The 23,098-nt window shown below is 39.5% G+C and overlaps 1 protein-coding gene across 1 annotated transcript; it reads right to left on the reverse strand.

The window, feature by feature from the left end:
• Positions 1 to 6,563: 6,563 nt before the first annotated feature.
• frs3 (fibroblast growth factor receptor substrate 3) lies at positions 6,564 to 18,930 on the reverse strand. The gene is made up of 7 exons (XM_086292578.1): positions 18,582 to 18,930; positions 17,197 to 17,322; positions 17,033 to 17,121; positions 16,700 to 16,886; positions 15,466 to 15,627; positions 13,953 to 14,074; positions 6,564 to 13,870 (listed from the first exon to the last, which is right to left on the reverse strand). Exons 3-7 carry the CDS (start codon positions 17,096 to 17,098, stop codon positions 12,566 to 12,568), a joined length of 1,842 nt encoding a protein of 613 aa, XP_086148704.1. The 5' UTR covers positions 17,099 to 17,121; positions 17,197 to 17,322; positions 18,582 to 18,930; the 3' UTR covers positions 6,564 to 12,565.
• Between the last annotated feature and the right edge of the window lie 4,168 nt (positions 18,931 to 23,098).

The raw sequence follows: 23,098 nt of genomic DNA on the forward strand, positions 1-23,098 counted from the left end.
CTAATTTGCAAAACTCTCATTTGGAAAGAAAATGTGAATGTCTGAGTCCCACCTTAAAGAGAGTTCCCAGAATGGCAGAGTACAGACAGAGCTGAATGCATGTTACCTGTTTTAAAATGAAAACATATTAGAGTGCATGAAGCGAAGGGCAGAAAAAGTGTTTCTAGGAACTCTGACCTGTCAACTAGCAGCACAAACCTAGCTAGCAACAGTACACACAGGTTATGTTACTAGTAAGCATCTGCCACTAGATGATCAGCTCAACTTACTGCCATGGAAATCTACAGCCATAAATACAGGTTCACATGTAATGCATCCATACATTCAATTCAATTCAATTCAATTCAATTCAATTTTATTTCTATAGCGCCAAATCACAACAAAAGTCGCCTCAAGGCGCTTTATATTGTACAGTAGATCGCACAATAATAGGTACAGAGAAAACCCCAACAATCATATGACCCCCTATGAGCAAGCACTTTGGCGACAGTGGGAAGGAAAAACTCCCTTTTAACAGGAAGAAACCTCCGGCAGAAACCAGGCTCAGGGAGGGGCGGCCATCCGCTGCGACTGGTTGGGGTGAGAGAAGGAAGACAGGATGAAAGACATGCTGTGGAAGAGAGACAGAGGTTAATAACGGATATGATTCAATGCAGAGAGGTCTGTTAACACATAGTGAGTGAGAAAGGTGACTGGAAAGGAAAAACTCAATGCATCATGGGAATCCCCCGGCAGCCTATGCCTATTGCAGCATAACTAAGGGAGGATTCAGGGTCACCTGGTCCAGCCCTAACTATATGCTTTAGAAGAAAGGAAAAGTTTTAAGCCTAATCTTAAGAGTAGAGATAGTGTCTGTCTCCCGAATCCAAACTGGAAGCTGGTTCCACAGAAGAGGGGCCTGAAAACTGAAGGCTCTCCCTCCCATTCTACTTTTAAATACTCTAGGAACAACAAGTAGGCCTGCAGTGCGAGAGTGAATGGGGTGATATGGTAGTATAAGGCCATTAAGATAAGATGGGGCCTGATTATTTAAGACCTTGTATGTGAGGAGCAGGATTTTGAATTCAATTCTGGACTTAACAGGGAGCCAATGAAGGGAAGCCAAAACAGGAGAAATCTGCTCTCTCTTTCTAGTCCCTGTCAGCTGCAGAATTTTGGATTAGCTGAAGACTTTTCAGTGAGTTTTTTGGACATCCTGATAATAATGAATTACAGTAGTCCAGCCTGGAAGTAATGAATGCATGAACTAGTTTTTCAGCGTCACTCTGAGACAGGATATTTCTAATTTTAGAGATGTTGCGCAAATGGAAGAAAGCAGTCTTACATATTTGTTTAATATGTGCGTTGAAGAACATATCCTGGTCAAAAATGACTCCAAGGTTCCTCACAGCGTTACTGGAGGCCAAGGTAATGCCATCCAGAGTAAGAATCTGCTTAGATACCATATTTCTAAGCTTTTCAGGGCCGAGTACAATAACCTCAGTTTTATCTGAATTAAGAATCAGAAAGTTAGCGTCCATCCAGGTCTTTATGTCTTTAAGACATTCCTGCAGTTTAACTAATTGGTGTGTGTTATCTGGTTTTATGGATAGATAGAGCTGTGTGTCATCTGCATAGCAGTGAAAATGTATGCTATGTCTTCTAATGATGCTGCCTAAGGGAAGCATGTATAATGTAAACAGAATTGGTCCTAGCACTGAACCCTGTGGAACTCCATAATTGACCTTAGTGTGTGAAGAGGACTCTCCATTTACATGTACAAATTGGAGTCTATTAGATAGATATGATACAAACCACTGCAGCGCAGTACCTGTAATACCTGCAGCAAGTTCTAATCGCTCTAATAGGATATTATGGTCAACAGTATCGAACGCAGCACTAAGGTCATTCCACTTAGTTCTCACTTTTGAAGTTGTCCATGCTTTTAGTTAGTTACTTTTGAGTGTTCCTAATTTTATTTAGTTATTTAATTGTACAGCAGAGGTTTGGTAATGATTCCACGTCATTTCTTATCTCGGTTCACAACAACACATCAAACGCAGAAAAGAGAAAACATCCTTGGCTTTATTTTTCTTTAAGCCAAAAAGAAATTGTGAGCAGATCAGCCTTAATCATTCACGCTGACAGAGAGCGAAAGAGCAAATTACACACATGAAAAAGACAGACTACTTAACTTTAACATGACTCCTCAGGTACAGGTGTAAAGGCGAACAAGGATAATGTGTGCAGCATCACTCTTCATTAACCTCAAAATGCATACACGCAATGAAAAGGGTGTCACTAGACTTTACACAGTTATGTGAACAAGAAAGTTTTCACAAGACTATGTAGTCCTGTGAAAAACTAAGTGCATCCTTAATGCTTCCATAGGAATTACAAGTGTAATAAGCAGCCAGGTGCTGCTAATCAAATCCAGTTGATTAACTGATCATCATCAAGAGTGAGCGCCTTTATAAAAGCAGAAGCTCTGGCAGTTTGTTGGCCTGGAGGATTCAGGTGTGTGTTAACACAATCCCAAGGAGGAAAGACATCAACAATAATCTTAGAGAAACAATTGCTGCTGCCCACCAATCTGGTTAGACGTATAAGGCCATTTCCAAAAATGTGAAGTCCATCATTCTACAGTGAAAACAACAGGGAAACATGTGAGAGAGCTGCCAGTCTTCCCTGGGACAGATGTTCCAAGCAAATTTTACTAAGGGGTCAGACCATGCAAACATCACAGAAGTAGCTGAAACAAGAACTACAACTTAGTACAGTCCATCACATTAGAAAAAGACATAACAATTATAGCCATAATGCACAGCACCGTGTTAAGTGAAAACCAAACATATTAGCACAGACAAACCAGCAGTCAAGCACGGTGGTGGAGGGATGTGCTGCTGTAGTCCAGATATCAGTAGACCTTTACGTGAGCTGTGAATAAATGCATGGCCTCCAGTCTCAATGAACTGCAGCTATGCTCTAAAAACAACTAGCCAAAATTCCTCCCCAATGATATGAAAGACTGATGAAGTCATACAGAAAATTACTTCAAGTTATTGCTGCTAACAGTGGTTCTTCAAGCAACTGAATGAAAGGACTGAATGAAATGTTTTTGATGACTGTATTATTTCTATAGGAAATGGTAACCCTTTTTAAGCCCTAAGGCTTTAAACAAGAAGGAAGCAGCTCTTATCTCATAAACACAGGTTAGTTATTTTACATCAAAAGAGTCATCTACACTTCTTATATATGTTTAACTTTCTTCATAGTAAATCATTTACTCCAGATATGGGGAAGTTGGGGATTATAAATGTTAAATGAGGAATGCAGCTGTATTTACAGCACAAATGTGTCACATTTTTAATATACTGGATACAGGTTTATGTTCACATTATTGCTTTTACTGAGAATGCAATGTCCATTTATGGTCTACATAACCATAAGTTTCTTGCAACTGATATACCAGTAACAGTGCTGTAATTGGTGCAGTTTTCAGCTACTTATAGTTAGTCTGTCAACAGATCATTTACAATTTGCCCTTTACATTGCTGTAGTTGATGACATGCTTAAAGACAGTCTATAAAATTAAGTTCAGTTTAAGCACATTTTGCTTATCTTTCTGTGTCATTCAACAGTCAGTTAATTTGTTCCATTTTTTTCTGGCACAACTGACAGGAACAGAAGGAGCAAGTCATAGCAAAAGCTACCACAGGAGTGATGGATACCTATGAATCTACTGCAACAGTGGGCTAACTAGTTGCATGCTGAGATGCACGTGAAGATGAAGGCTGAAAGTGTTTTTGGTTTGTTTGTTTTTTGCCTGTCCAAACAGGACAGTTTAGCCATCAGAATTGTTGTCTGAAGGCCAAGAAAGATGCCAAGCGGATTTACTTTACCAACTGGATTATCATGGCCTTGCCATATTGGTCCATTTGATTGACCTTTATTATAATTATGTATTTATTTGATTTGATTTTCGGTTGTTACAGACGGGACAGACATGACTGGGGGATAGGACAGGGAGAAAGAATGAAAGAAAGAGGAAGAGAAAAAAATAGAGGGGGGAAGAGATGGTGAGAAAGAGGGGAAGAAAAAAAAGAAAAACAAACAAAGAAAGAGCAACATAATAAATACAACACCATCACAATAAACTAGCTAACAGGAGAGATAAAAGTAGATACTAAATATTACATGTTACTGTGCAGCACGCAAGATCGACAGGGCACAATGTGCTTTGAGGCAGCAGCCAAGAAAGCTGTAGTTTGTGTCTGTGAACACCTGTGTGGATCAGCACACTTGTATTCAAAAGGTTTCTCCATGTAATGATCTGCTAGTGAGTGTGGGGAGCCATAGCCCCGTCCCCTAGGACATGAAGCAGGTATGGAGGAGATCCAGGTCCCAGACATCCAGAGGGCCCAGAGTACGAGGGCCCAAGGAGGACCACCAGGGGGGCAAAAAGTGTTGTTTTAATCCAACTAGTGCAGGGCTCATTTACTATGACAAATAATAAATAGTCACCAGAGCACTGCATTTAGGATTTGAGTGGGGGATTGTGACTGCTATTTTCATACAATGGAAGACAGGTGCACACTGTGAGGTGTGAAATTCCCCTGCTGCTAAAAATGAGTGTGTGTATGGCTGGTATGCAGTAACTCCTGTATAAATCCACCAAACTTTGTGTCTTCGACCTTTAAATGCACAGTTGCTGCTTGCAGGTTTGAATGCATGTGAAACAATCCCTCTGGCTGTTGTTCAATGATGAGCTCAAGTGTTTCTAGTGAAATCACAGACAGCCAATTACATTTCTGGTATTTCAGGTTCTATGCTCACATAGAAATCAGACACCCAAGCAACAAGCAGCAGCATGAGTTTCAAGACACAGTGAAAGGCCATTGTACATCTACTGATGTTCTCTTATTAATCACTTTAGCTAAAGCCACCGAGCCTCCCAGTAAAGTGGTGCTTTGTTACTTTCTGATAGAATAACCAGACAATTATATGAACACAAGGCTTTAAAGAATATATTTACATTTTGGTGTAAATCGAATGCTCACATGAACCACGTTCTCTGTACATATAATTACCAGCACAGAGAGAGAAGTGCTTAAAAGATGTTAATATTGAGCTGCAAAAATAAATCTGGAATAAAAATCACTATTTCATTGTTGGTTAATCCACAATTTGAAGAGTAAATAAATCCTCTTGTGCAGGACATTGAGCTACTCGTTCTGCTTGAGATGGCCTTCATACATTTAACATCACTCATCTCCGTTGACTAAAGGCATTCCTGTCAGCTCACCTCTTAGCTTCCGTGCCTGAGGATGAATGATCTTCAATGCAGCGCTTTGGGTATTGTATTACAGGCATTTCATAAGGACAGTTTCACATGCTTGTGGAACAAAGCTTTTCTCTTCTTAAAGTTATCAGGTTTCTTATGACGTTAATCACATCTTCCCCACTTTTCTTTAATTCTTAAACTCTGATTGTAAAAAAAAAAAAAAAATTCAGTAAATGCCATAATGTAAGAACAACGAGGCACATGATCCTGGAGGGGAAAAAGCTTTGCTACTGATATGTCGACATGAAGAAAAAACAGACACCATTTAGTGCACAGCGGAGTTTTTTTTTGTTTGTTTGTTTTTTTCCATAGCTTCATTTTATTATTAGAATTACATTTACTTTTACATTTTGGACAAATCCACACTCTATATTTGATAAAATTCAGGGTAAAATTCACCAGATGTCAGGCTCACCTTATTTTTGGGATGAAGAGGAGTTTAGATAACATACAACGCGTCTCTGTGTGGAATGATTTAAGAATGAAAATGACCCAAAATGACTTTTTTGACATCTCAACAAATGAAGCTTTTTATAATCACCTCTAATGGCAGCATGATAAGACCATCACTGCATACTCATTAATAAGCCATGATTGGACACAGAAACGTACAACAAATATCTGAAGAAAGTTTTTCAAACTGAGACCAAAACATAAAGAAGTCCCCCCCCCCCCTCATTTTCATAAAAAATATTAAGCATGATTAAACCTTCAGCTGTGCATTCAAAACTCAAGGAGAGTCTACAACAGCAGTGAGTCACTCAGGCATCACTCTGATGAGTCAGAGTGCCTGCAGCTCCTTGCAGGTCCCAGATTTTGTCATGCTCAAGCATATTTGGCACTCATTCAATTCATAAATTCATATAATAGTCACAAAGTTAGCCCAAACTGTATGTAAATACACAAATCAGTCACAAAAAAAATGTACAGCTCAGACCCGTACATGTACATCACCCCCGGTGGCAATTACACCCGGACGAAAACAAACCAGATTTAAAATAAAAATAAAAATACACAATAATAATAATAACAATAATGATATTACAGTTTTCTGATGCTTTTCTATATTTTTGACAAAGATCTTGTAGCATGAACGAGAAGTTGAGGTGTTACAATATGCCATTTTTATGAATATTCGTGGAAAGCACTGATGAAGACGATGTGATGTATAACTGCTGGCCTTTCTGTTCCCACTGTATTCTTTAAACCCAACACATGATTCATATACAACCCCCCCCCCCAAAAAAAAAAAAAAATTAAAAAACAAACAAACAACAAAAATGATGTTTTATTTCCTCATTCAGCTATACCTACAGAAGCTGCAGCTGATGGGAAATCAGTCACCTGACGGTTAGATGACAAAGACAATAATCTTTACTTATAATCGACGATGCATGCTGCACAACACACTAGTCATGATTCACACCTTTCCAGTCATACTGAGTTTGGCTTTTTCACTGCTCAGACTTTTACAAATCACTGTGCGTCTCAAGTTGGCTCAAATAAAAACTCTGAAATATTCAGATTCAATTTCAACAACTTAAAAGAATGGTCCCACATTTTTAGGAAAAATGCTTTATCTGCCTTCAAGAGTTGGATGAGAACACCACCAATCTCATGTCTTTACAGTAAATATAAAGCTGCCGCTTGCAGACTGCTAGTTCAGCGTGAAGATTGTCAGCTACTTGAAGCAGCTGCCCTGTTTAAGTCCAAAGGTAGTGGAATCTGCCAAGCAACACCTCTGAGCCTCGGCAATTTCTATTTTAACTACAGTGCTTAACAAATAAAATAATCAAATTAAAATAAAATAAAAAAATTTAACAATGCTGTTAATAATGTGAATTCACATTTTAATACCCAAACTTGAGCTGGCAAACTGGATTTCTCCGAGAAGTCTCAGAAATTAATCAAGCGTATGTCTCTTTTCTTCAACTATAATGACACCTTCAGAAAAGATTAAAAATAGACATTTTATCCACGTGTTTCAAACTTAAACATTTTGTCAGACAGAAACGATTCATAATACTACCACAGTATGCTTCTTATGTACAGTAGTCATTCTAGATAGCTTAACTTCACTGACAGTACTCCTCTTTGCTCCTGAACGTCCATTTTTATATTCATTTGGCTTTAAAAACACAAAATCAGCTGAGCAGGACTTTGACAAGCAGAGCGCCTGCAAATAAAGATAGGATGCTTTTCAGTCTCTAAGTCAAGTTGAGCTAAGCTAGGTGGGAGCATGATAAACCTTATCATTTTAACACATATAAAGCTGCTGAACTGGCAAGTCATTCAGGATAAATAAGCATTTTTAAACCGTGTAAACTAAAATAAAATAAAAATGAATCAATTTATCACTTCATAACAACTCTAAAGTGGTGAGTTATGAATATTTTTATAACAGCATTTTAAAAGGTAGTTAGCCTACCAACACAAGTGGCTGCTAGCATTAGCTGTCTACTAGCCTTCCCCTATGCTTTTTCAAATAATTAAACAGTAAAATAGTATTTAAAAAAAACAAAAACAAAATGAAATTCTATTTTTTTTTAAATTTTCTTTTAGTATTTTAGTGTTATGTTACTTAACACCAATGTGCTCTCCAAGTTACCCAAGATTGCCAGCGTTAGCTGATAAATTAGCATGTCACCCTCTGTTCAAAATGTGCCAAATAAAAAAACCCATCATGGCAGCAGATGACATGCTAAAATTGAGGCTTCAAACCAGGGCTTCACAAACCTATGTCTACATCTTTCACATCACATAAGTGTCTGTGGCATCAATCTAACTCTTAGTAAGAAAGCAAATATTCATTTTTCCGAAAATGCCAAACTTCTCTTTTAACAAACTTCATTTAAGAAAAATAAAGAGGGAAAAAAAAAAAATACAGTGATTGACCATCAGGATTGACTACAAAGTACAACACAAAAGACTAAAAGGCTATTTTGCTTTCTGTCTCCAAACCTTCAAGAGGTGCTGACTTTCTTTTCTCCATCAGGATGCTACAATCAATGGCAGTAAAGATATTTCTTCAGCTTGAAAATGCAAGGCACAACAAGATTTTATTTTTTTATTTTTTAATGGATAAGGTATGCAATTACGCTTTCACAGTAAACACAAAGAATATATATTATTTTTATTTTGACTTTTATTTTAAAACAACCCCTTCAAATAAATGCTGTTTTGGGGAACCTAATGGGAGGACTCGTTGCCACTTGCCCTGCAGATTGCACAAGCAGAAACAACCACACCACACTGACAACCTCATAGACACCTGTGTGAATCATGCCTTAGGCATAAATACTAAAGTTTATGAAAAGTAAATGCTTGAGATAGCATCGGCACCAGGCCAATCACAGTGAGTAATGAGGTGGGTGCCGTTATCTTATGGCCCCCGAGTTCGTTTGACCTCAGCAGCGAGTATTTTGAAGCTGAATGATTTGAAAAACAATTACTTAAACGTCATTGATTATTAATCAATAAACAGTGGCAATCACGGTAATGGTGCAGAATTTTATAACACCTATAAAACCACACGTAACATTATTCTGAGAAAATGAATGATTGACTTACGGAGTCGTTTATGATACATCACCACAGCTTTGAAAAATGTAATGCAATAAACTCTGAAGTATTGGCAATGGTAACATAATATATGGCACTGTTCATGTTGAGCTAACTGACAGTCAAGAAAACATTTTTCTTTTTAAAGTTAAATTCACTCTACTGAGGCTGACAAATGAACATTGTATCTCAAATAATAAGATTCATAGACAAACATGATTAAATACATTAAGACCACACTTCTTTAGACTATACATTTCAATAATCTTCAAATATTGGTCCAATTTGGATTGGCAAAACAATGAATTACATATTATTGCAAAAAATGTAAACATCCCTCTGATGTATCACAACAATGTCCTCACAAATCTAGCAAAAACAGCAGCTACAAGTTGGTCTTTTTTTTTTTTTTCCCCCCTTTATAAATAGGAGAGTTAACGTGTTTTTTTGTCAAAGAACAAAATCAAAAACAACAAGCAACTTTTATGTAAAGTTAGGAAGCTAAGTTACACTTATTTTACTACAATGAAAGCTGATTAACTGCTTTGTCAATCATTTGAGAGTTTCACAGTTTCAGGTTTAATGTTTGTAGTTTTAAATGGATTGTTAAAAAAATGATAGATAACATTTGTTGTTGTAAAATCCTTTTGATCACTTAAAATAAAACATTAGTAGCAGATTTTTTTTATATTGGTAGCCATCTTTTAACTAATTATCTGAAGATTTTAAATAAGTAATTAGGGCAAAAATATTTTTATAAAAAAAAAAAACAAAAAACTTGCTGGTTACATATTATCAAATTTTAGAAAATCTGAACATTTACTACTTTATCTTGAAAGTAACAGTAGTACAACAATATTTGAGCAATAATTCAAAATTTTACATCTATAATGGTTCACACAAGTTTTTATTTCTGTTTTGTTTTTCTATTTGAGGAAAATATCTGAAGTGGGAATTGAAATATGATAATATATAGTTTCAGGGAACAGAAGAATTTAGGTTTTAGGTTTCAGCTTCACGTAAGCACATAAGAGTCCTTACAAATTTTTAAGATACTAATATCCAATACTGCAATATAAACATTTATTTTGTTTTCTCTCTTTCAGGCACATTAAACAAAAAGAATTACCCAGCATTTTTTTTTCTTGTTATTTATTTATGACTTTACACTCTGGCCAACTCTGTTTGGATCAGCTGGTTGTTTTGTTGCTGTTGAGTGCCCTCTGTTGGACAAACCATGCAACATCAACAGCATGGTTGAAGGGTGTTTTTTTTTGTCTCTTCTCTACCTTTTTAATTTTTATTTATTGAAAATTATAAACCCTAACACTAATATATCAGCAAACAGCTAATATCGTCCGATAACATCTGCACACCAATAAATTGGTTGGGCTCTGTTTATTCTTAACACATTTTAAAAGGTTGTTTCCACTCAGCTTGAATACTTCAATTCATGCACAGATGTTAAAAAATACATTTTTGTCTCATTTAATGGAAATGCTTAGAAAAATGCGTGAAAAAAAAAAAAAAAAAGACCAACTTCAGCTTAATGCCACAATACATCTGCATCTGAAGGCCCGCACATGTGTAAACATAGAACATCTGGCCTTCCTTTATAGGCTGAAAACATCACCCTGATGTGAACGCTCATTTAAAAAAAAAAAAAAAAAAAAAAAAGCAGAACAAAGAAAGAGATCTGTGTGCTTCCATTAACTCTCCCCATACCAGACAGTTAGTTAATCAGAAAACAATCTCGATTACATGAAATATTGGTCAAATAAAACATTCAATTAAATGGTACGTGACATTTCTACAGCTCTGAGAAAACAAAACAAAACAAAAAATCTCAGGAGAACACAACAATGCTACTTCTATCAACGATATGATAAGGATCTGACATCACATTTTTTTTCATGTAGCTTACATGGGCTACTGTCAGTATGTACAAGTAGCAGCATAAAAACCACCCTAACAGTGATTATCAGACCACAAGATTACCATTCTTATATGCCCCTTCGAAATGGCTGTCGATGTGGATGAGGTGGAATGTGCAGATTTTATTATTTTAGCTTGTGTTATCCTTAAAAAGCAGGATTTTCTTTTTTCCTTTTTGTCTTCTGACTGTTCTCCTCTTATGCCTTTCTGTCCTATAGATTTCTACCAACCCAAATGGCACATTTGATTTTATTCATCGTACAGTTTGGAATTAAGTTTTGGCACTTAAAATATAAATACAGTCTTTCTTTTGTTTAAAATATAATTAAGCACAGTTATAACAGTAATACATCAGTGTCCAGTGGTAATCTGAGGTGAAACTTTGGTCTCCATATTACCAACTGGACTACAAAACGCTGGTCGTCACGTGGAAAACAAAACAAAACAAAAAAAGAGAGAGAGAGAATAAATTAAAGTGAAATAAATAAATAAATAAATAAATATCTGTTAATTGGTTGACAATTTCTCTCACAAAAATCTTCAGTGGATGATTTTGCGACAACCCTTTTCAAACAGAACATCCGTACCTGATAACTGACAACATTTTGTGTGAGGTTATAGCTTAATGCCACGATTTGAGGTTATCAGCATCTCTTTCAAGAACATTTAAATAAACTATCTACATTATTATCTCCGGGAAATATTTGAACCCCTGTTTTTGGTAAAAGGACACAACCTGTGGCTCCAGTGGCGCGGGAGTGGTGACAAAGAGCGTTTCAGCGGCCCAGGGTCAAAAGTGCAACGTGACAAGCGTGAACCTCCTGCAGGTTTGAGATGATAAGCAGGAGGTGTGATCAAAGTTGATATGCTACTTTTTCAATTGCTGCATGTTGACAGGAGGGAGCTAAAGCTCATTTAATGCATGTGTGCTACTTTCACCATCATTTAGTTTAGTATATTTCTTCAAATATCACATTCTCTTCGATTTGTTTAAGCCATCATTTTTTTTAAGCTAGGACTGAACTAAATAACTCCTTAAAAAAGGGAAAAAAAAAAAAAAAGATGAAATACAATTCCATAGGATTGTGTGCAAAATGCTCTATAGGCATACAGTAACAAATAATGGTCTCTTCTACTAGCCACAACATTAGATTTAAGTGCTTTTGATGAGGTATGAACATTGACCAGTATCTGGGAGGAACCATTACCATCCTTCATGCTAACAACATAATTTCGGAGATGAGGTTCATAACTCTGACACTCAAAGTGTTTGGCAAACTATATGATAGGAGCAACAACATTTATGAGTGTGGATGGTTTTAAAAGATTTGCACTAAAACATTATGGCAACGACTGCTTCTACGTATAACTCTCTGCTAAACTCTCGGCCAAACTAAGCCAAAAGTCAAATATACATATATTTTACATACACATATGTGACTTTATGGTTAGATATAATAATATTCAAATATCCAGCAATTATCTGCAACAAAAAAAATGCAGATTTCTCCAGAGAGCTTTACACCAAATATCTGACAACACAAAATAAAATGGCAAATTCTCCTCAGAGATTTCTCTTTTGCTTGTATATGCACAGTTAGGTTTCAGTAAGTTTCTAATTAGGTACCTGTACTGTACTGATCAGCCCGACAGTTGAATGGATGGATGACAGTGAAGGGTCCAGTGTGCTAAGATGAGGATAAGCCTTCATCTGTCTTCATTGCTCCTTCTCAGTTCGAACACCATTTACAGAGGCAGGTCTGTGCTGTTGTGGCGAGTCTTTCTGGAAGTCCCATCATCCCTGGGCAGAGCTTTCTGCAGGTTGGACATGGCAGCGGTCTTCTTTAGGTCAATGACTGCGTAGCATTCGCTGCGCCGGGGTGCCTGCGGACCACATTTTTTGGGTGGTAGGCGCTGGTGCTGTGGCTGGGTCTGGGCACCCCCGCTGCTGAGGGCTTGGCAGGGAGGCTCTCCTTCCAGGTCCACCTGGATGTAATTCAGCTGCCGCGAAGGAGGCATGTGGCTGTGCTCACAACCTCCAACCCCTGACCTCGATCGTCTGCGGAAATCAAAGCTAAATATTCGCCCCCCTCTGTCTGGGTGACACGGCCGTGGATGCGGGGGGCAGGCGTGTCGAAGCCGGGGAGGCTGAACCTGCTCTGTGTTGACATAGTTCTGCAGGGCGTCTCTGTGTATGCCCCGGCCGTCTTGATGGTAACCATTGGGTGTCCCGGGGCCTTCTGAGAATTCGTACTCATCAAAATCTTCCTCTTCTTCTTCATATTCCTCATCATCCTGGTCATCGTCTTCCTCTTCCTGCTCATCATCCCGCTGGAGAGCGCTGTACTCCCACACCGGCGGCAGAGAGGGTAAGTTCTCGTAGTTAAGCAGAGCTGTCCGACGATGAGCTCCACCCATGCCCCTCTCACAGGAGTACCCCTGCGGGGGTAGCGATGTCGGCCCGTGACCGTGTAAGAGGGAGTGAGAATGACTGTCCCCGGTGCTGCTACTGCTGCTTGAACCTACGGATTGCGACACACTGCTGGGACTCAGACGCTGCTTACGGCCACTTCGCAGGCCGTTGATATTCTCGTACGTGAGCTCGCCACTCTGGCAGCCCTCCTGGTGCTCATGGCCCAGGTGCCGGTGCATGTGATGATGGAAATGGTGGTAGGAGTGAGAGTTGCACAGGTGCATAGAGGGCTCGTCTCCTTCCGTCTCTGAGCTTGCTGCGCCCTCTACTGGCTGAAGGTTGTGAGGATTGTGCCCGTGCCTCTCCCTCTCTCTCTCCAGCAGATGCCGTTGCGCTGGAGTGGGACCCAGCATGAATTTGACCTCCTGCGAGGACGTCTGTAGGAACACCTGAGGATCTTTATGCTCCTCGAGGGGACAGCACCGCAGGTTGGACTGCGGATTTCCTTGGCCCCCTACAGGCATGGCTCCCCGTGTTGTTTCAGGAAAAGTGCTAGGCCGTACCTCAGGTAGAGAGTGCACACAATGACGCATGGAAAGATCCCCCTCCATGCTCACAGTATTTACATAGGTGTGGGTCTGTAAGAGAAAATAAAGACTTTGTTACATTGGCGAAACAGCACAGCTAAAGTCCAGTTAAAAGCGCACTCAGAGGTCTCACCTGGTCTTCCAAACCCATGAGGCTATGTCCATGATCATCAGCAATCGATGGTTGAGAGGAATCTCCTCTGATTGGATAACCAGGGTATCCATTGGGAAAAGCCTGGATAGGAAATGCTGGAGCTGGTACAGGTAAAGAAAAATAAATAAATAAATCAAGTGAGGCTGTCACGTAAAGTATTAAATTTTAAAGTGTTATTTAAAATCCTTTTTGCAGTAAATCAGTGGATACATAAAAAAACAAACAAACAAAAAACAAAAAAAACCCCACAACATTAAAAAGGGATTATATCAACAAGAATAACAAATCACCAAAGAAGAAGGAACTTCACCAAAGCAAACCTTTTAAGACCAGCAGCACTTTCACAATCAAAAATAAAATATGACAATGTTTTGATTTTTCATGTTTTGTTTTTTTTGTTTTATCCTCCAGCCAAAGAGGATAACAGTGATATCCATTTTTAGGACCATTTGAAGTGCTTGAAGGAATGCTTGAAGTGCATTTACAGAGGTTCAGTTAGCTGACATGGTAGTGTCTTTTCCTAATACAGTAATGTAAATGTAATAATGAAAGCAAGTCTTTCTGGCTGTGTTACGCTTCAAAGTGTGAAATGAGATGAGATGTCACTACGCATTTGTTGGTTAAACCTGAAGCAATTGATGTTGTCGCCACTTGGGGGCAGTAGAAACTATTTTACCTTCAAATAGTGAACCTGTTGCCAAACTGTTGTCTTCTTTAACACATGCAACCGTTAATGAGCAACATGACTGCTCAACACTGACTCTCTTCTGGCTCTGTTTTGGTGTTCACTGATTTTGAATGGAAATCTTGGGCTCTTTAACCTAAAGGCTCCTCAGTAAGCGTTCCACTTTGCTATTAGGCCCTGGACAGGCTACCTGCCTCTCACTAAAGTAGCAGAGACTGTAAACAAATATGACAAAACTGGGGCAAACTTCATAACCTGAAAGGCATCTCATAAAACTCCTAATGGGGAAAAGAGGCTCATTTGTTTTTCCTCCAGAAACTGACAACTTTTCTTCAATTATGAGTTCAAGATTAAGCATTTCAAGAATGAAAAGGTCTAATATGTCATTTAGAAGAATGTGACATGGAAACCTCCATTTCTCACACACTGATTAGGCATTTAACTTATCAGGCAGCCGTTTCATCTCATTTTGATGCCAGGAACTGTTTAAACAGTGGCAACCAAAGACTCAAAGAAACCGTTTAATAGGTTAACTGGCAACAGCTCGGTAGCATGACTTGGTATAAAAAGAGTTTCCTAAAGAGGCTGAGTCATTCAGAAGTAAAGATGGTGATAGACTCATCACTCTGAGAAAGTGTGTGGGAAAATAGTTCATCAGCTTAAGAAAAACACTCCAAAATAAAGTTGCAAAGCCTTTTTTGTAGAAGTTCTGCTAAATTTAGCGACGGATTACTGCATCTAACATCTGCAATTAGTCTCAAAGTGCATCCTTTTGTTTGTGTGCGCGTTTGGTGTTGTGTGACTCACTGTTGGGTGTCTGTGGTGTGCGAGACATGTCCATCTCTGGTGTGTGACCGCTCCGACTCATCATCATCGACTCTTCCACCACGTTGATGCTGTTGCACTGCATCAGCTCCTGGAGCAGATTAAAGATCTCTTCTGCCCGAGAACACTTGAATGCAAAGATTCCTATTTTTAAAAAAAAAACAAAACAAAAAAAAACCCAGAGCACAATGACAACACGTTTAGGACGTACAAAGGTCTCTTCTTACTTGAAAGAGACATCGGCCATATTACAGAGGTGGTCGGTTCCTTTTTTCTCGATCACTGAGAGAGAAGTCTGGTTTGTTTTGGGACTTGAACAACTGCATTAAAGTCAGGTTCAGTGCCTCAGGTGGAAATGGCCACAGAGAGGTTCTGTATATGGATTTGTTTAACTTCCTCACTGAGAATGTTTGTTCACATATGAAGGTAGATCCAAAGAGAGCCAACATCTTCTGAGCATGTTTCATCATGTGGGTAAACTTCTCCTCTTTGAGAGGAGAATAAAAAAAATCCAGCAGGGACTTGAAGTGCTCGACCAGCAGTGAAGCCAAAGTCCGACCAAGTTAATTATTTTAGTTACATCAACTACAGTTAATATTTAGCACCGACTTACATGACACCACATGATTTGTGGTGCAATGCAAAAATACCAGTTTCACTTCTGGATTAATTTCGGTCACTTCATCTATCACTTGCTTCAAAAGACTGACATTTTTTTCCTGTCGGGTGGACATCGACGGATAGCCGTCGGTTAACAGTTTATGTCCCATTTGAGTTCCTGTGTCGCAGATCATCACAGCTCTTGTCCAGAGCTGAGGAGAAAAAGTCAAAACTCCCTGCTTTGTTTTTCACCTGAAGCTCCAGATTTTCTTCAAACTAATTCTTGAACACAGTAATCTGCTCTCCACAAATGTAAGCACGCAAGCTCACCTCTGACTGCCTTTAAAATAAGAGTTGTATTTAATTTCACAAACACCACCCCCCCACACACACACACACACACCAAGTCATCCTTTGATGAGTGTTCAATGAATTGGAGCAGATTGCATGACTTACATTTGAATCCTTTCAAATTACCCAAAGTGGCCCACACCTAAAGATACTACAAGGACAACCTAGGTTAGTACAAAAAGACGTACAAAACAACAACAACAACTCCCACAGCGACTCTACAGGCGTGTAACCAAAGCAGAAAATCAGAGAAAATGTTACTCACCCTGCCCGGTCTGACAGCGGCGGCCGCTCTCAAAAGAAAACAGGTTGGAGTCATAGCCGTAGCGACGCAGGCAGAGATATGGCCACCGGATGGCGTCCCTCTTACGTGTGTGAAGAATGAGCTCAGTTTGGGTGAGCTCCATGATCCCAGAGCCCAGCTCATTGCCCTCATCGTCTACATTTGTGACCTAGCAGAGGCGGAAACAGCATGACGTGAAGTGAAGGGGAAGGCACATCAGTTTACTACAGTTTAAATGGACACAAATGGACAGTTGTTATGTAAGGAGGGAAAAAAAAAAAAAAAACATATACAAGATTTTGGGGGATTCCTGACCTTAAATTTGGTGAGATGGTTGTCTCGGATGGGGTCTCTGTATAGACAGCTCCAACAGCTCCCCATAGCTTCAGCAGGCCAGCTGAAACCTGTCACGGATGAAGCAAACACTATCACACACAGCGCTCATATAAAAATAAATAAACAAACACTGAATGACTTACTCAGTCCAGGCCATCAGTGTAAAGGGATCCGCGTCTCAGTCCCAGGATCTTCTGCTGGGCATTGGCATCACAAGCCAGTTAGTCTGCTGGATTGACATCTTCCAAAGAGGATTAATGTTCTTCCCCCTGAAACCATGAGGGACGGAGGAGTAGAAGAGTTGGAAATCATTGCAGGAACCTTGTCTTCAACCATATGGAAAGCATGAGTTTGGTCATTGTGAACATCCCAGAGTTTTAAAACTCTGAACCTGTTGCATGTCATCTCCTCCTCCGCACGTTTCCCATCACCTTTCAATTACATGCTGACAAATTTAATTACAAAAAGCAATAAATTCAGAACTTCATGTAGCTATTTTATAATCTTTGAGGACCAAAAACTGTAATAAGACTATTTATTCTTAAGGTTATTTAAAAATAATAATAATAACATGACTGTTTAGAGATGACGGTGTAATGGCTGGATGTCAGTAGTGTTTCTAGATATATAATGGAGTAAATACCCTAATTAGTCAAATTATAGCCTAAGAATGCAACACAGTATCTTGCAGTTATATTTCTACTCATCATGCCAGCTTTCTAGAACCAAAGCATCCAATCAAATGCGGGAAATAGAGGAATTGAGGAAATAGACAGCTCCGGTAATGCCAATGTGGAAGTTTGGGATTTAAAGAAAAAAAGGGGGGCGTTTAAAGGAAGTAAGTACACCAATGAATCGTTGCAATAATCCAAACAAACCCCGCAGAACACTTAAGAATACTACAGTCAGTCAAAAAAAAGTACAGGGAGTTCCTTGCACTGAAGTACATCCCAGATCACAAGCGAATAACGAGACCTCCTGCATGATCCCCTGCGTCCCCGTGCACGCATCTGCATCAGCTTTGTAGTTCCAGCTCAGTTTGTGCTCCTCAGAGGGGCCAAAAACACATTTCACATCAACACCGCCGCATTATGTGCGCTCTAACCTGGGCCTCCGCATCTGACTGGAAACACCAGGCTGGTTTTGTCTCCACACCAAATCCACGGCTACCTTGGAAGGGGGGGGATGAGTGCAAGCGGGCTAAAGAGCTAATAGCTACATCACACACACTTATCACACGGCCACTGAATGAATGGGTCTCCCTCCCACTGAGCTATTTACAGCCGAAAAATCACAGCCTCGTTGCTCAATTAGCCAAGCCGACGCAGAGCCCAAAACAAGCCGCCAGCGAGGCTGCCGCCTGCCCCGCAAACGCGATCGTGCAGCCACGAAAACAGCACAGTGACACCAAAAGCACAACGACACAGTTCAATGACCATCTGTTCTCGTTGGTGTGAGGATACAATAGCGAGAGCGCACAGCAATCACCGGGTAAGTGGAGAGCGACAAGCGATGGTTTGCTACTCACATGTCTGGCACGGATTTTTTCTTTTCTTTTCTTTTTTTTTTTAAATATCAGTCCTAATGCGAGGTGAGCATTGAGACTGCGGTTAGTTATCGGCGGCTGCTGCTGCTGGTGGTGGTGTTGGTAGCGGGGATGTGGCACTTGCACCTCAGAGACGCGAATAAAAAAAGATGCAGTGAGAGCAGTGAAAATGTTATTTTTTCCTCCTATTACGCCCCCCTACTGCAGCACGGGCCTCTGCCTGTATGACATTTCCCAAGCAGCTGGGGTGAGAGTTCACAGCCAGACAACGAGGCTCAAAGCAGCGACAAGAAGGTAAGAAACGCTGGAGGACCACGGAGGGAAAGGTGTGCCTGCTTTGGCCGAAGGAGAGGAGGGGCAAGGGAAAAAAGAGGGGGGGACCTTTTAAATGAGGGCCACGTAAGAAAAAAAACATAATTTAGTGTATCAAAGTTTTATTGTCATATGCAGAGTAAAGATATTTGTTTCCCTGTGCAATGACATTCTTCCTTTGCTGTGAAAAAATCCACTTAAAATGCATAAATAGGATAAATGATTATTTAAAAGCAATAGAAACAACTATAAAGAACTACAATGGGTACAATAGAAGAAATACAATAGAGATATAAGATGTTCAAAATATCTACAGATGAAATAGAAAGAATGTAAGCAGCAGAAGGCTGTGTTTTACAAATATATGTGTACTTAAAATTGTTGAAAAGGAGAGTCACACCTGTTTCTTCAAGTTGTTTTATTTAAGCATTTACAATCACAAAGGATGAAGTGCTGAAGTCTGCTTTAATTAAAAAAAAAAAGACAGGACGTCTAAGCGAGATGACAAAAAGGTAAAGAAACTACAAAGCACCACAGAGCAGAAGAATTTAGCAGCCTGGATGAATGTGAGAAGAAAGCATGTTTTCAAGGCATGACTGTTTCAGCTGCATGTGGGGAAAACTTTAATTTCTTTATAATCATCCATCAGACTTTTAAGACAATATATGAGGGAAAGTTGAAATATAAAACAATTAGACTGTAGCCATCAAAAATCATCAATGTGCAACTGATTTTGAGAATAAAGTCATAATTACGAGATTTAACTCTAAATTATTTTGACAATAAAGTTGAAACATGGAGATTGAAGTTGTCAGTTCAAGTCAGCTCCCATGGCTGCGATACAAAATGTCTTGTGTAGATGAGTTAGTGAAACAACTCGATCAGCTGGCTTATTGTATCTTGTAATACAACATCCTCTTTACTGCACAAGGTTGTAACCATCGAAACCTTGAATCTGTCCATTGGCAGCTATACTATATGGCAGGGGTCTCAAACTCCAGTCCTCGAGGGCCGCTGTCCTGCAACTTTTCCATGTGTCCCTGTTGCAACACACCTAGTAGGTCATTAGCAAGACTATAGAACAGGGGTCCCCAATCCCAGTCCACGAGGGCCGCTGTCCCTGCAGGTTTTAGATCTCACCCTGGGTCAACACACCTGAATCACATGATTAGTTCATTACCAGGCCTCTGGAGAACTTCAAGACATGTTGAGAAGGTAATTTATCCATTTAAATCAGCTGTGATGGATCAAGGACACATCTAAAACCTGCAGGGACACCGGCCCACATGGACTGGGATTGGGGACCCCTGCTTTAAGTGGACAGAAACCAGATTTGGATATCTGTGGGTTTTTATTTCTTCTTCTATACCTAAAATGATGAGGGAGAATTTTCTATCCCTATTAGAAAACGTTGGGAAAGACTGTGACCATTGGACTTCACTACCATTGTCAGAGTTAATCTGATAAAGATGAATGTCCTCCCCAAATTCTTGTATCTTTTTCAACATGTCCCTTCTTCTTACTAAAGCATTCTTCAATAAGTTAGAAAAGATTCTGTCACATTTCATGTGGGGTGGGAAACAAGCTAGAGTTTGTAAATCTATTCAATGACGGTGGTCTTCGCCTGCCCAATTTTAGACACTACTATTGGGCAGCTAACATGCAAAAACTCTTACATTGGGTTCACAATGACCTCCCCGTACCGGCCCGGGTACAAATGGAAACAGCATCTAGCTGTTACTTACTATCATCAATACTCAGCTCCAGTGTTGGGCAAGTTACTTTGAAAAAGTAATTAATTATAGTTACTAGTTACTTCTTCAAAAAAGTAACTGAGTTAGTAACTGAGTTACAATATTCTAAAAGTAATTAATTACTCGAAAACTAACTAATCTGTTATTTAAAAAATAATAATTTAACCCTCCAGGGTATAATTGGCCATTTTTAACTACTTTTGATTTTCCCTCCACATTTTACCTTTAAAAACGATTTACCTTGTTTGGTATCATTCTTTTCAACACAACCTCACGTGTCTGAATTTACAGTTACATTTTCACTTTGACATACTGTATTAACCCAATTGATCTAAAATCACACAAACAACATAAAATCAGAGTAGAAAAAGTTATATTTTTTACTGTAACAACCACAAACATGTTTAATGAATCATATTTCAGAACTTTAAATGCAAATATAACTTGTCAATTTTAAAATCCTATGCACAAGTTTTGCAAACAACAAAGTTATTTGCATCCATTTACCTTTTACCTTGATTTTTTTAAATAACCATTTCAAACTATTTACAGAACAATCAGCTGTTCTGCATTCAATAAGATGCCACACAAATTATTTGTGCCACTCCAAAACAATAATTTCTGTCCACTATAAAGGAGAACATCACAGCCTGATACCTGCAGGTCTGACAGCAGCAGGTGTATCACTCCTTTTTCCAACCTGGAGACAGCAGTCGCCTCATTGTTCTGACACACGACACAAAACTATCCACAACACTACACACTACAGTAACTACACAAAACAACACATTAATTACACAGCCCAAACACGCTAAACGTCACAAATCTCTCACATCTCAAAACTCGCTCTCTCTCTTTTTCTGCTTTCTCGCTCTCTCTCTCTGTCATTCCTAAAACTTCCCAGTTTTGTTTTTTTTTTTGTTTTTTGGCTCATAAGCAGAGAGTGCTTGCTAGCGCTGTCCTTAGACAGTAAACGTGACAAAACTATTGATGAAAAAAATGCTGCGTATATATTGTTTATCATGACTCTGGTTTTACGTGGCCTATAAACACAATTTAAAAACTGGTATATATCACCTTGTTGCTTTGTCTTTAAGTGGTCATGTGATTGGCTTACCACGACTACTTTATTCTTCCTGAGTGAAACAGCAGCACTCATGCCATTGTTTTGCCCCCTTAGCTCCAGGTGTTGTGCTAGACTAGCTTTCCCAAACTTTTTTTGCTGGGCCCTCCTTTGTTTTACAAGAAAAATGTTCGCGTCCCCCCATCCCCTCCCGCGCGTGCGCGCGCGCACCACACGCACGCACACATACTCCAACCACACACACCCTTATTTTGCTCCATTGCGGTTTATTTCACACCTCAAACATTTAGTAAACAATTAAGCAAATACAAGTAATCTGCAATAAATTACAGGTAGTAAGAAAATAAACTACTAATACGCAGCTGTTTCGTCCACACGTAAATGGTGTTTCGAATCACCGAAAACTGAGATTTTTTAAAACTCCTTTTTTGCGTTTTCCTGTGGACAAGGAATACAGAGTTCGTCACACAACGTCAAAGGTGAGTGCCTTTTTTCACGTCACGCTGTGCGCCACGTTATTCTTTCCATGAGATGAATTGCAGAATAGCAGATAGAGACGAAATGCTGTTAATCTGACTTTCTGCAGGTATTACACGCTTACATATACACATGGAGTTACTGTCCCTCCATTTACAAAGGCAAAGGCGTCACGGTGTGATTATTTTACCTGTATGCTTTGTGTTTCTGTGGCCGCCCTGTGCTAGCGTTTTGTTCCCCCCCCCTGCAATGGCTCTGCGCCCCCCCTAGGCGGGCCCCACACTTTGGGAAGGTATGTGCTAGACGGTGATTGTGATTACCGTCCGCGGGAGTGCGCGTAGCTGCTTAAAGCTGTCCGGTTGTTCAGTGATGACGCGACGAATCCTACTTCCGGGTCTAAAGTAGTCTGCGTTTAATATGGCTTTTGTGTTGTTAACATGTTTAATGTTATGTATTTTCTTCTATTTAATCTCAAAAAGCTCCTAAAACAGTCAGTAATCCCTGTTGACCTCCCTCGGCTTTTATTACCGCTAATCATTTATTTAAGCTTCGTTTTTAAAACCTTAGGATGTAACTACAGCCCAGCCCATGCAGCAGTATATGAATGACTAACCTCATATTGTGGATGGATTATCTCAGTTGTTCTCCTGGCTGAAGTTTGGTCCTTTTACAGCATCCTGCCATGCGATTACATTTGTTCCTGACCACCGAGAACACTCACGTTAACTTTTATCGAGTGGAAAAAAAGTTAGCTTGTTTATATTATGCTAACATAGCTGTGTCGCTAGCGGTCACGTAGCACATCATTATATACCAGTTAGCCCAACTTCAGTAACCCTACAACCGTCACTGCTGTTTAGTTTTCTGTCTTC

This window comes from Aulonocara sp. 'chitande type north' Nkhata Bay, linkage group LG5, assembly GCF_057382095.1.
Source record: "Aulonocara sp. 'chitande type north' Nkhata Bay isolate Kocher_YH1m ecotype deep benthic linkage group LG5, A_spYH_male_GT1.1, whole genome shotgun sequence".
In the NCBI taxonomy this organism is placed as follows: Eukaryota; Metazoa; Chordata; class Actinopteri; order Cichliformes; family Cichlidae; genus Aulonocara; species Aulonocara sp. 'chitande type north' Nkhata Bay.